The sequence below is a fragment of the Babylonia areolata genome, chromosome 19, assembly GCF_041734735.1.
Source record: "Babylonia areolata isolate BAREFJ2019XMU chromosome 19, ASM4173473v1, whole genome shotgun sequence".
Taxonomy (NCBI): Eukaryota; Metazoa; Mollusca; class Gastropoda; order Neogastropoda; family Buccinidae; genus Babylonia; species Babylonia areolata.
In genome coordinates this window covers 57,088,362-57,102,904 of record NC_134894.1, presented here as the reverse complement: position 1 = coordinate 57,102,904, position 14,543 = coordinate 57,088,362, and the positions used below count along the sequence as shown (strand labels likewise).

The 14,543-nt window shown below is 37.6% G+C and overlaps 1 protein-coding gene across 1 annotated transcript in view; it reads left to right on the top strand.

Annotated features, from left to right (window-relative positions):
• The window catches only part of LOC143293878 (uncharacterized), a 15,133-nt gene extending 1,449 nt beyond the window's left edge, over window positions 1-13,684 (top strand). Inside the window, exons 2-4 of the mRNA XM_076605206.1 lie at window positions 1-236; window positions 2,422-2,479; window positions 8,066-13,684. The exon at window positions 1-236 is cut by the window's left edge and continues 450 nt beyond it. Coding sequence (XP_076461321.1) covers window positions 1-236; window positions 2,422-2,479; window positions 8,066-8,322 — 551 coding nt within the window. The 3' untranslated portion in view covers window positions 8,323-13,684. The remainder of the gene's footprint in view (window positions 237-2,421; window positions 2,480-8,065) is intronic.
• The last annotated feature ends 859 nt before the right edge of the window (window positions 13,685-14,543 follow it).

Genomic DNA, 14,543 nt, shown 5'->3' with positions numbered 1-14,543 from the left:
GTGACATCATGAAAGAGACACAGTTTCTGAATAAAATCGATCCCCTGAATCTCAATGGCCCAATTCTGGTCAGCTCGCGCAACAGGACTGCCAACTTCACGTACAATATGCCCCTCAAGTTTGGGTTCTGTGACTGCTTTGAACACTACTGTGTGTGTTGCTCCAAAATTACAAACCGTAGACTCCATCTGAATGTCACCGCCTGCTCCAACTTCACTTTTGTGTCTAAAACACATGTGAGTTACTTTTTTTTCTCTGATAATACAGTCATGCATGCACACATTATGCACATGCACACACACATGCACATGCACACACACATAACACGAATACATAGGTAACCACGAAAGCACACAAATGCATGCTGTGCATATATTGGCAGTGCACATGCCTGTTCTGACATGCGACATAAAAATTATTTGTACACACCACATGCATGGCAAACATGTACACACTCTGTCATTTAAATATTTTTGTTGGTTTTTATCATTTTGCCACTATGTATAAAATGACTTAGTTATAGCATTAGGTGCTGAGTACTGAGTGATAGGTATCAGATTTCTGGAGATTCAGATTAGGATTTTTATTTTCTGATTACTGGTAATTAGCATTATATGGTTGGTCCAAAATCAGAAGCACCATCCAACATTGAAATCATGTCAGTGGTTTGGGTCCAAGAATGAATTTAAACTTTCATATGGTAATGACTGTTTTCAATGGGCAAAGAGATTTTTAATGGGAGGAATAAGTTAATCAAAATATAAACAGAAGCATAGATTTTATTTGAATTTTTATGGCAAGTTGGAAGAGTGCTGACAGAGAATATATTGTGCTTTTCTGTTCTGAGTATTCAACAGAAAATTCTCTGATTACATATAACTTGGGTGCAAAGATAGATTAATCAGCCCAGATGTCAGTGTTTCCTTTATTTACAGAATTATCACACTTTTCGGGTCTGTACAACAGGGAGACTTTATTTTCAAATGTGTCAAACAAAACTGAAATTTGGTAGAATGTTATGAACATTGACTGGAGTGAACATTGTACATGTATTGTACTTTCTAGTTGGTCTATAAACGTTACAGATTTAAGAACTCTGTGTTCTAGTGCTATGGTATTTATATTAAAAATAATTTATAAAACATTGCAGTGCTTTGGTGGCCTGAAATAGTCATGATTACAAAATAACATAAAATAGCTGCGATCAAAAAGTAAGAATAGGGGGGAGTGTGTGTATGTGTGTGTGTGTGTGTGTGAGAGAGAGAGAGAGAGAGAGAGAGGGATTTTTTTTATTGCATAGACAACACCACACCATAGCAACTTTGACACATTGTGACACAGTCATAATATTGTTATTCACGTATTGTTTCAGCCACTTTTATTTATTTGTGTTTGTGTTTCTCACTGTAGTGTATGTGTTACTGTTGTTTCATTTATTGTAATGTAGGATTGATTGCCATTATTTGATTATGCATTTGTGTGTGTGTGCGTGTGTTTGCTAATAGCTGCTAAAATTAATAGAATATTATATTACCACAGTTCATTGCTTCATGTTTGAACTGTTCCTATGATATGTTTTTGTTTGTTTGCTTGTTTCTGTGTGTGTTTGTGTGTGTGTGTGTTTTCCCTCCCCACCCTCCTCACTTCCTTTCTTTTTATTTTGATTTTTTAAACAAAGTATGTCAGTACATGGCCATGCTAATGTCTGAGAATACCACAGGTGTGAAATTTGTTTGTATTCAGATGCAGTGGCAGTGACACACATTATCAATATTTGAGGAGTTCCATATGGCGCATTGTTCGATAGAGACTGTTTGACCTTGACCTTATAGAAATGTTTAAAATGCTTCCTGATGGCTGATGTCATGATTTTATCACACAGTGCATACGTATGACATACATATGTTCCTGTGTATTATGTGTGTGTGCATGCTTGCATGTGTGTGAGTGTGTTTGCTTGTGTGTGTGTGTGTGTGTGTGTTGAAGAGACATGGGGGGAGATCATTGGAGGAAGAGGGAAGGATAAGATGAGAGGGAGCAAGAACATTTTTCAGATATATGAAAATTATACTGATGGTTTTGTCCTTGGTTACCAAAATGCAGGTTCATGTTGTCTTGTTCGATTTTTTAAAGTTGAAAATCTTTTTCTTTTCTTTTTTTGCTTTTTTTTTGTGCTGAATATCTTTACACTGTGGATTTCATTATGATTGTAATGAATGAGAATGAGATGGTTGGCTGGCTGGTAAAAAGTGGTGGAACAATGATGTAATTGCTGTAGGATTTCCTTGCTTTCTTTCAACCTGAGAAATATATGATGTAATGGAAGAGGAAGTGCTTGATAAAGCATTTCTTCTTTTCATTATTTCTTCTGAGTTTCATGAATGAATGTAAATTAATTTTTAAAATTATGAACTGCTTCAGGAACTGGACCTCCATTTCTCCCTTGATGGGAAACCAGTTCACCAGAGCAAGATATCAGGTCGGTACTTCACTCTTGTGTTAATTTTTTTTTATTTGTCTGCTTTTACTTTTAGATTCTTGTGTTTATGTATTATTCATTAGCATTTATCTTTAAATTAGATTATTTTGTTTTGTTAATTTTATTTCATTTCTCCTCCCCCCCCCCCCCCCTTTTTTTTTTCTTCTTTTTTTTTCTTTCTTTCTTTCTTTTTGCTACTGCAATTCTCGCCATTTCTGTTACATTGATTTAAAAATAATAAATTTTCCATGATTCTATCATTTCAAAAAGATATTTCAGATATCACTATGTCATATTTTCTGTCACTGAAGATTAGTGTCACTATAAGAACTACTAAACAGCTGCAGAAACAAATTATGCAAGCAAGCAGTTCTTTGCCATTATGTATAAACAATGTTGACAAAGACATTTTTGATCGTGTATATATATGTGTATTGTGGTGTATGATTTGTGTGTGTGTTTTTGTTTTGGGGGGGCGGGGGGGGGGTATTATTTGTTTTTGTGTGCACATTTTTGTGTGCAATATGTGCTTGCTGTTATTGCTTTCTTTCATATCTGCAATGATCAGAGCATGCACGGGAACAAATAACAAGGGGCTTATATTTTTCATAAAACTGTCCATCATTCATCATGATAAAATGTAACAGATGATTTACAAGTAATTACTATAACCCCCACCCCCAACCGCCCACGCCATCCCCTCACCCCCATTGTGCGCATGCAGAGACCAAAGCATACAGGGTAGTTATACACATTTGCATGCATATACACATTTGCATGCATGTACATATCTATATGAGCAAGAGTGTATACATGCATACATGAAAATAAACACATTATGTTCATGTTAGAATTATCACACCGTGCCTGCCATGAGATAATCACATCTGTAACACACACAAAACGAAACGATAAACCTACACACAACTAGCAGTTGCATGGAAATGCTCATAAACACATCTGTGTGCACACACGCACACACACACACGCACGCACGCCTGCGCGCACACATGCACATGTGCACACTCACACACACACTCTTAATGCATGCATGCTCAAGTGAATGATGTATATTTAAACACATTTGTGCATGCATGCACACAAACAGGCATGCAGGCACATAGTCTACTTCAAGTAGTATATTTGTACATCTGTCCATGCACACACACACACACACACACACACACACACACACACACATGGTTGATATTTGTTAAAAAGATACACGAAATTATAGGCCTTGATCACATTTGGAAAAATCAATTCACATTCAGCGTACATAGACTGAAATACGTCGTGTATAAAAAATTAGAAAATGAATATATCAAATACTGGAAAGATAAAAGAGAAAAAAACATTAAAGCTAAAATTTTACAATACGATTGTAGCAGAGTACAAAACTGAAACCCATCTTTTAAATATATCAGATGCAAAACACAGACAAGCTTTAACGAAATTCAGAATAAGCGCGCATGACCTAAAGATTGAGAAAGGTAGATATTTAAATCTTCCACAAGAAGACAGATTGTGCAATAAGTGTAACAACCTGGAAGACGAAATCCATCTTCTTGATCATTGTATTAAATATAAAACCTTAAGGCAACAATCTTTTAAGGATATTCAAAATTTGAATAACACAGGACATATTCCCAGTCAGGTGATGCTAACAGATGATGAATATATACAAACAAGATTGGGAAAATTTGTTTATGAATGCTGCTGCAATTTACTGCATTAACTGATTGATTCATTGTGTGTTTTTTCATTCGTTCATTCATTTACCATTGCACTTGTGTCTTATAAACCTTACGGTTTCATGACAATAAAATCTATTCTATTCTATTCACACACACACACACACACTCTCTCTCTCAACTGCACTTAGCCCTCCATTCCCGTGCACATATGCACACATATATGCACACAGAGGATTAATCACCAACTCTTCACATTCACTCAGGCATTCTCTGTCTCAGTTTATTTCTCTTTTCTCTGTCTGTATGCTTGCCCCCACCCCCACACCCCTCTCTCTCTCTCTCTCTCTCTGTCTGTCCAGTGTCTGTCTTTCTCTCTCTCTTCTTCTCCCCCCCCCCCTTCTCTCTCTCTCTTTCTCTGTTTATCTCTAGCCTCTCTGTCTCTCTTTCCTTCCCTCCCTCCCTCTTTTACTGGCGTGTCAGAGAATATGCCTTCAGTGACATTTATGTGATACGATTAATTTGCAGTAATGTGGTTCCAAAGAAAAAAAGATACTGCTGTAGTTTTGATGTCAATAATCACATTACATTTTTCATTGTATGAAATACACACTGCAACATCAGCTGTGTAGATTTATAGCAGTATTGTTCATTTGTTTGTTATTGTTTTTTTTTCCTGTTTCTCTCCATTCCATTCCATTCAGATCTATGATTCGATTCTATTCTGTTATGATATTGCATTATAATTTGATTTATATGATATATTGTGTATTATATCATGATATATATCATATATCATGTCATATATATTCTATTCTATTCTATTATATGGTAATAAGTTGTTTATGTGAGTGCTCAGTTGTTTAGATTTTGTTTAATTAATTTTCACCGTGCTTTGTACAGAAATGAATTTAATATTTAAAAAAACCCAAAAACATTGTTGCAAAAAAAACCTGACAGTGGTAGGAATGTTGAAATGGAAAAACAAAGAGGCATTTGTTTACACTTTTAATTAAATGTGCGAACAAATTAAGGAAAATGAAACACAAAGGCGTATTGTTCAGACAGGCACAGATGATGTTATAATTACATTCTTGGCATGCACTGAGTTTGTGATGCATGTCGCCTTAAAGTTAAACTTTTTACTTGAAAATAAAGGGCATTGTGCTGTGCCACATGACTGCCACAGGGCAGTTGCTGTTCCATCACGGCATCAGTATGCCTGCCACTTTATTCTGATTTCATTGAAAGGACTCCAGGACTTCTGTGTAGATTACACAGTTTCAGGGACATTAGTTGGCATCTTTGTGAATAGAATGACCTGTAAACAATGAGATAAAAAAAATTAAAAAACCTAATGAAAATTACATTCCTTTCAATTAATACATTGAAGTGTTGCAAGCAGTTGGGCTGATTGGTTTGGAATCAGATACATTTGTTACATATGATATTCATATTTTGTGTATCATTTTCATGATCAGTGTAATAAGGCGTATATATATATATGTGTACTCAGGTCATTGCAAGCCCTTTTCTGTAAGTTTTCATGTGAAAACTATGATGGCAGTATGTACTGTGATGGGTCCCAGCCAAGATGAAGATTTGGCAAATGAAATAATTTCATTTGTCTAAATTAGTGGCCACTATTGAATAATATATAATGCAGTAGCAGTGGGATGTGACCAGTGAAATAATGGGGCCTGTCCACACCAAACGATTGTTGAACCTATCATTTGTGAGTATAGTACTTAGTTGTAGTGGTTGTAAATTAGTTGTAGTAGATGTAAGTAACTACTGAGTGAGACTCGTCTCTGTGTGTGTCATCTGTTTTGTTGTTCTCCCAAGCAGTAGTTCTAGACATGTATATGATTGTTTTCATGATGAGCTGTAAGGATATGTATAGGACACTTTCTGTGTGCAAACTAAAAGTGGTGAGGGAGGGGGTGTTAGCTGAGTACATGAGCCATCCCTTCACACATTGCGTGCTGCCGCAGTTTGGTCAGTGGAGAACTGTTAGCTCCTGAGGACTGGAAAGTTTGCACTATTAACACCAGATGGTAGTTCCATGACCGATACATATATATGTGTGTGTGTGTTGTGTGTGTGTGTGTGTGTGTGTGTGTTGCAGTAAGTACAGTATTTCAGATCACATGAAACTGAACATAAAAGGCAAAGTTTTCATACCACTGTCAGGTGCAGGGTGTATAGCAACTTCACTTTCCTGTATTGGGTCAGTGTAAGTTGTAACTTCACCCTCATTCTGGAGGGGGGAGAGGGAGACGAACGATGACTGCTGTCTTGACATGCCTGCTTCATGCCTCACTGAAGTGATCCGATAAGAGGAGCTTATCACTGACATTCAGATCTCTTTGATTGGAAAAAAAAAGTTTCATGTGCTGAAGACTTCACTGGTTCAGCCAGTCCCGACGACCATGATATTAACTAATTAATTTGAACAATGAACTCTGTGCTTCTTTACAACATCCACCATGATTAGGTTTCTGTCATGTTGTTCACAGTTGCCTTTCGGTCATCATCTTGTTTCAAACTCTGCGTTCCAGTTAATAACAATAGAAACAACTTTTTTGACAGAGGAAGCATCAGACTGACTGTGGTGTGTGTGTGTGTGTGTGTGTGTGTGTGTGTGTGTGTTGGTGTTGTGTGGTGTGGTGTGTGTGTGTGTGTGTGTGTTGTGGTGTGTGTGTGTGTATGTGTGTTGTAGTGGTGTGTGTGTGTATGTGTGGTGTGTGTTTGTGTGTGAGTGTGCGTGTGTATGTGTGTGTGATTTCTTCGTGAAGGAAAGAAAAAAAAAAAAGTCAGACCTTCTCAACAGTTTCAGTTACTGATTGATATCCTTGGCCAGAGACCAAACCCTAAGCACTTTACAAACACCGTCATTTGCACAGCAGCCTGCCTACCTAGGTTGAGCTGATTTGAGAGCTGCCTTTAGGCTGTCATTTGTTTCCTATGTCTTTCAATCAGTCTTCAGTCAGTCACACACACACACACACACACACACACACACACACACACACTTGTATATCAAAGTTGATTTTTACTACAAAATATTGCCAGAGACAACCCTTTTGTGCTGTAGAGTCCTTTACATGTGTTAAGAGCATTCTACACACGGGACCGCATTTTATCATCTCATCTGAAAGACTAGCACCCAGACCATCACTCAAGGTCTAGTGGGGGGGGAATGGGGGGGAGAGAAAAAATCCTGGTCCGTATGGGAATTGAATCCATTGAACCTCGCTTCCTAGTCAGGTACATTACCAATAGGCGATCACTCTGCACCCATATCATTTTTTTTAAAGTTTGGCACTACACGAGAGGCAGGACACTGTGGCGAACATTCTGATTCTGATTCTGCATATTGTGGCTCACTTCACGAAAGGCAGATGCTGTGGTTAACCTTCTTCTTCTTCGTTTGTGGGCTGCAACTCCCATGTTCACTCGTATATGTACATCAGTAGGCTTTTATATGTATGACCGTTTTTACCCTGCCATGCAGGCAGCCATACTCCGTTTTTGGGGGTGTACTTGCTGGTTATGTTCTTGTTCCCATAACCCACCGAAGGCTGACATGGATTACAGGGTCTTAATGTGCATATTTGATCTTCTGCCAACGTATACACATGAATGTGGTTCAAGCACAAGCAGGTCTGCACATACGTTGACCTGGGAGATCTCGAAAATCTCCACTCTTTTACCCACCAGGCGCCGTTTCTGAGATTCAAACCTGGGACCCTCAGATTGAAAGTCCAACGCTTGAACCACTCGGCTGTTGCGCCCGTCAAGGTGAACATTCTGATTCTGATTGTGATTCTACACATTGTGGCGCGGGAGACGATGCATGATGGTTCCTTCCCTTGTGTGCCGGTGACAGCGGACCAGTCCCCCCTGCTGTGCCTGGGGTCCTCCCCACGGGTGGCAGACATCTGCGTGCACTTCTTCAACATGACGTTCAAGGTGAACGAGCACAACGCCCATCAGACCCAGCTGCTGGGCTGCACGGACCTCAGCCTCAGCCTCTACAACCGCACCATCGGCGCCTTCCCTGTCGACTGCTTCCAGATCCCCGGAGATCCCAACCAGGTGCACAAAGACCGCAAGTTCAACATGATGTTCAACTGGGTGCCGTGAGTGATGATGATGATGGTGTGTGTGGGGATTGATTGGTGTGTGGGTTGGGTTGAGTTGGAGTATGTGAGTTGGGAGGGGAGGCGTGGGAGGTGTTATGTGTTTGTGTTTGACAGCGTGCGTAAGGGTGATTGGTGTGTTTGTATGTGTGACACATGTGTGTGTGTGTGTGTGTGTGCATATATGTTGGAATACAATGGAAATAGGACATGTGTCCTTGTTGTTTATATCAAATCATAATAATATTATTGTCATTCATTTGAATTTCTTACGCAGCTGTGCTACAACGCAGAAAACGATTCCACTTTGCCAGATATTCATAAAATCTTTGAGACAATGTATCGCTATGTCAGAGAAATTCATGGAAAGATTTTTTGCCAAATTTCAGCCAAAATTCAGGTGTCTGCTTTGCTGTTGGGAATGCAACAAATAGTGAACATTAGTACAATGAATAGCAAAGCTCTGTGTAGATATTTACCACTTTGAAATTATTATATATTATCGTCTTATGAAACAAACAAACAAACAAAAAACACAAAAAAGACTGTATACAATAATAATGTGCTGTGTTTAACTTATTACTATATTAGTATATAATATTAGTACAGATAACAATGACTGATGTTGTACAGTAAGTTGAAATGTGTATATATACATACACTGCATATTGTGAGTTTGGTTCTCATGGATTAATCTGTTTTGCATACAGTTCAGAGTTCTTCAATAATATTTTACTTTTAGATATTGATGTTTTCAATTAAAGTGTGTTAAGAGACTTTTTTTTCTGTTGGTATGATTTTTTCGTTTTAAAGTTTGAACAATCATACATTGGCATATTACTGGTGAACATTGTTCTACTGACCAGTAAAAGTATTGTTGATATTTTTGAACGTGGAAAATACATTTATGTTGGGAAAATAATTATGGTTATTTATGTGGACATGTTTTTTTTAGAAGTGATTTTCTATCTGCTGAATCTTCGACATCAACATCATTACTTGATCAAAAACATCAACAGTATTATATTTGTATTATAAACCACTTAGAAATGGATATATGGCTTTTTAGTATTTCTTACCCTTTTATGGTATCTGTATACAGAATGCAAGCAAACCATGCAATACATCCATTTCTGTTTAAGACAACAGTGTCTGTGAAATTGAAAGGTAGTTATCAAATTTGTTTATTTCTTGTAAATAGGAACATTGTCTGAAAAGTTTAATGCAGTTTCAGTGTTTTCTATAGTAGGGGGGAAAAAAGATTTTATATATATATATATATTTTATTTTATTTTATTTTATTTTTTTTAAATCAAAATAGTACTCTTATTTTCTCATTTCTTCTCAGTCATCAAAGATTTGAAGTTTTGTTTGAAACTGTTTTACACAAAAGTTGTCAGGTTTTATATTGGTGAGCAGTTACAACAGAGATTTTCATAAAACATCTGTGTTATTGAGCTGGGCTCTTGTACGTTGTGATTGTGATTCCTGCCACAGATATGGGGAAATAACTGAAGTAAACTTGCCAGATGATATGACATTCTCATGAATAATTGATTGTCAGCATCATGTTTTCGTGGTACTTTGTTTTCATTTGACGGTTCATTCATTCTGGTGTTCTCTTTCTGTGTTTTTTTTTTTTCTTCATTTTATTTCATTCTGTTTCATTCTGTTCTTCTCTCTGATTTTATCTCCACTGGCTTGCCCCTTCCTTGCCCATATCCATTTCAGTCTCCCTCTGCCTCACCCACCTTCTTCTGCACACCCTCTTTCTTTATCCTTTGTTTTGGGGAGGTATGATGGGGTGTGGAGTGTGAAGATCTATCTTTTCATTCTTTTCCATTGAATTCTTTATCCTCTTAGTGTCCTCGTATGGATGAGTGATACATGTCCCGTATTGCACCATGGTGGATTTTAAGTTGTCCCCCTGACACCCACACTCCACCCCCACCCAACCATCCTACTTCCCTCCATATTTCTAGGATGAGTGAACAGTTGTTGTGAGCAAAAATTCATAGCATTATGATTCAAACTAGTCACACAACCACATCATTTCACAGCAAACACAAAACTTGTCATCAGTTTTTCAAAGAAAAGTCCTGGATTAATTGATTAATTTTGGCTTCAGAATCTTGACAGGTTGTCGGAGGAAAGATAAGGTATTTAAGAAACAATGAGAGTGGTTTGTTTTAAAAGGAAAATAATGTTGATCTGTATAAAGATATCATTTGCTGAACACTTTGTGATTAATCCAAATCAGTCATGCAGATGTGAAGAACTGATTCTGATTGTAGCTCCAAAGACAACGAAAATGTTAATTTTGTCATGTCTTTTCCGCTGCATATTTCTAGGTTTGTAGCAAAATGCTAAAAATAAAATTTTGAAGCAGTATTGAAATTACGCATGTGTTCATTACCAGTATTTTGAAAATTGTTATCTGAAGGGGGGTTGGGGGGGAATCAAAAGATGAACAGCATTGCTAACCTGATTTTTTTTTCTTCAACTGTTTATGTGTGTCTGTGCGCGCACACACGTGTGCATGCATGTGTGTGTGTGTGTGTGTGTGTGTGTGTGTGTGTGTGTGTGTGTGTGTGACAGAAGGAGAGAGAGTAAGAAAAAGTAATTTTTCACACAGGATACAAACAAATTGGAAGCAAGTCAAACAGATTGGAGACGATTTACTTTTCACACAGGATACAGAACAAACAAATCAAAGTCTGTTTATTTCACACATGTTAGAGGAGAAACTGAGAGACCAGATAAAAAGATTGGAGACTGTTTACTTTTAACACAGGACACAGGGACAAACTGATCAGAGGCAGTTTAATTTCACGCAGGACAAATTGGTCAGAGGTAGTTTAATGTCTCACAGTTTCGTTTTTCAGCCCGGCCATTCACAATGCAAATGTAGCTCTTGGGTACATGTCAACCATTTTTTAACCAGTTGTAAGGCATTCAATATGATTGTCTTCTTTTTTTTTTTTTTTCTTTTTTTTTCCTGCTTCTAACTTGCATGTATTGTAGTCACGCAAGTGCATTCTGTTTGTAAACATCAGTCTTTGATTCTGATGATGATGTAGTAAGGAGTGATAGGTTCACATTGTCATATGAAATCTTATGCAAAATACCCACATTAAGGCTGCATTATCTCCAGTAGTGTAAGGCTGAAGGCACAAAAATGTGTGGGGAATTTTATTCTCTAGAATATGTCACTAATAAAATTAAAAATATGTGTATTAAAAGTAATTCAGACCTAATCATACTTGATCTTACACTCAGTCATTAAGCATTCAATAATAATTTGTGATAACCAGCAACATTTAACACGTGAACTCTTTTATTTTGCTTGAGTAGATCCTGATTCTTTCATGGTACTCTCAAACATTTTTCTTGTTGTACTGGTTTACACAGTATTTTTCAGTACAAAAAAAAAGAAAAAGAAAAAAAAAGTGTATTATATCTCAGAAAAATAACTTTGATCAGAATTTTGTTATGAATTTCTTCACCCACACAGCTCATATAGAATGTGTTTCTGTTTCTTGTGCCATGATTAAAGTGTGTCTGCATGTGAGAGGGAGAGAGAGAGGGGGGGATATTTTGTTGTATATTTCCTGCAGTTTTAAAACAAATATTTTAAGTGTAAGCAGTTAAAGACTGTTCTTGATAAATGTGTGTGTTTTGCATGAAATCATGTTTAGTCAAACACTCACGTTGTCTTCCTCCTGAACTCTTCTTCCCTAGTCCCTCCTGTCTCTATTCCCCCACCCCAACCCCCCACCGCCCACCCCCGAATCCTCACCCCAATCAAGCGATGTCTCTTTGTCCTTTTTTTTTTCTCTCTCTCTCTCAGTTTCTCTCTCTCGCTCTTGGCTTATTTTGCCATGCATTGAATAGAGCTGACAGAGAATACACTTACATGGAAAGAAAAGTTGTTTGGTTGACTTTACTTACAGCTTTCATACAGAATGCATGTGTTAACAGAACTGTGATATGTTTGCCATCATTTTCTTTAGCTCATGGAGGTGGTTATTGGTGTTCATTATTTTCAAGTTTTTTTGTGGGTTTTTTTCCTCTCCCTTTTCACACATTTTTCATGGCTGTACATGATGGTTAAGTTTTCCAGTCACCCGACACTGCAAAAAATTGTGCTGCTTAAACTTCAGATGACATAGGATTCTGTAAAAATTTCTTTGAAGTTTGTTGATATATTTTGCTTCCATTTCCACTTTTTGTGGACTTTGATACGAGTGTTTGTTGCATTGTCCGTAAAGCCAAATTATAAAAGGGAGGGGGAAACAACATTATCTTGCAAAGCCTGTGCTGCATTTTTGACCGGATATGGTTCCCATCCAAAAGACATCTCAGCCAGTACAGACTGGAAGAGAAGCCCAAATGGAGGGGCAGTTCCTCAAATCTGTATTGAAGGGCTAGAACTGACAGCTGAATACTTTGTGAAAGTGTTGCTTGCTGGCTTGATGTCTTTGTTTATTAAAATATATATATATATATTTAAAGTATGGCTTTGGCTCTAGAGAGAAGTTCTGTGAAAAATAGTCCTTTGCAAATCATCTTTTGAAAGAGTTGTGGCTGCAGTTGCCATCCCTGGTTACCTTGCTGCCATGGAAATATGAATTACTTTCATATACTTTTGTGTGTGTGTATATTTCTAAACCCAAAAGGAAAGATGAATGCTTACTAAACTTGGTCTTTAAGTTTAACCATTGGAGATGTTTAAAATGAAAGAGAAACACTTCGGTCCTTCTTATCCATAATTTTCAATGCCGAAAAGAAGAGAGAACTTCTTAACTATTATGATGTTGGAACTATCAGAGCCATAAAAGGAAAAGGAATGTTCTTAGATCTGTCATTGTTCTCAATTTTTACAGCCTTCAAGGAGAAAAAAACAAAAACAAAACAAAAACAAAAACAAAAAAAAACAAGCAACAACCAACCCACACTTGGATGCTGTAGCATGCCAGGGTCACAGAAGCTTTCAGAACACCAAGGAAACCAACCCTCTGAAATGTTCCTTTGTCAGTAACTTTCAGAGCACAGCATGTGACGTGTGCCCTTCAGAAAAGCAGCACTATAATCATAGCAACTCGCAGATTTTCTGCTGGCTAAAAGTATTCTCAGATGGGACCGGAAAGGCTGTTGTGTTCGGAAAGTGCCACAGGGTTTGCAAGAAATCATTCCTCTCCCTTTTCTGTTGTCCTTTTTTTTTTTTCTTTTTTACCTTTGGCAGGTTCAAGGAGGTCCAATTGCAAAAAATAAAATAAATAAATAAATAAATATCTCTGGCTAAGATGAGCATTGGATTGTATTATGTGCTGAAATAAAGAGGGATGAATTGTGAACATTAACAAGTGGTTTTGTTTGAGTTGTGTGTATGGATACATGTGTGTGTGTGTGTGTAATTGCAACACATATTATTAATTATTTTGTTCAGTTTTGTGTTCATGTTTTTTCATGAGTGGACTTTAACATGCATATTATCGTTTTACCCTACCATTTACTGATTTAGACAACCACACTGCATTTTCAGGACCGGTATGCTGGGAATGTTTGTGCTTCCACAACCCGCCATACAGAAACATGGATTACAGGATCATTAACATCTGTGTTTGATGTTCTGCATATGTATAGTATACACTTGATATGGGTTCAGACACTAGCAGGTATGCAAATATATTGACCGGGGAGATTGGAAAATCTCCACCCTTACCATCAGATATAGCTGGGATTTGAACCCCAGACCATAGGACTGAAAGTCCAGTGCTGTAACCATCTGGCTGTCATGCCAGTCAGTCAACATATGTTGTAACACTGAAGGCTCTGTGTTTACATCATAACACTTCTTATTCAATGTCACAGATATCCGTTTCACTGACCGAGCACAGCTGTGGTTATACACAGGATACAGAGTATAAGGAAATTGTATAACAGGCAGTATGTCACAGTGTAGCGAAACTGCAAGATCAACTAAGCTGCTGTGCCATGGGGGCTAGGATTGATTAAGCTGAATAAATGAACCCAGTTTAACATTGCCATTTCATTGTAAATGGTGGGTGTGAACTACATCTGTTGAAGACTGGAAGTGCTGGGTCACAGATGTTACACTTGGAAAGTGTGAATAACAAGTATGCTGAGCATGCTTTTGTGTATCAGACAAACAGTCCCTCCCCCCCCCCCACCCCCCCAACCCCCTCCTCCCAGAGAAATGGT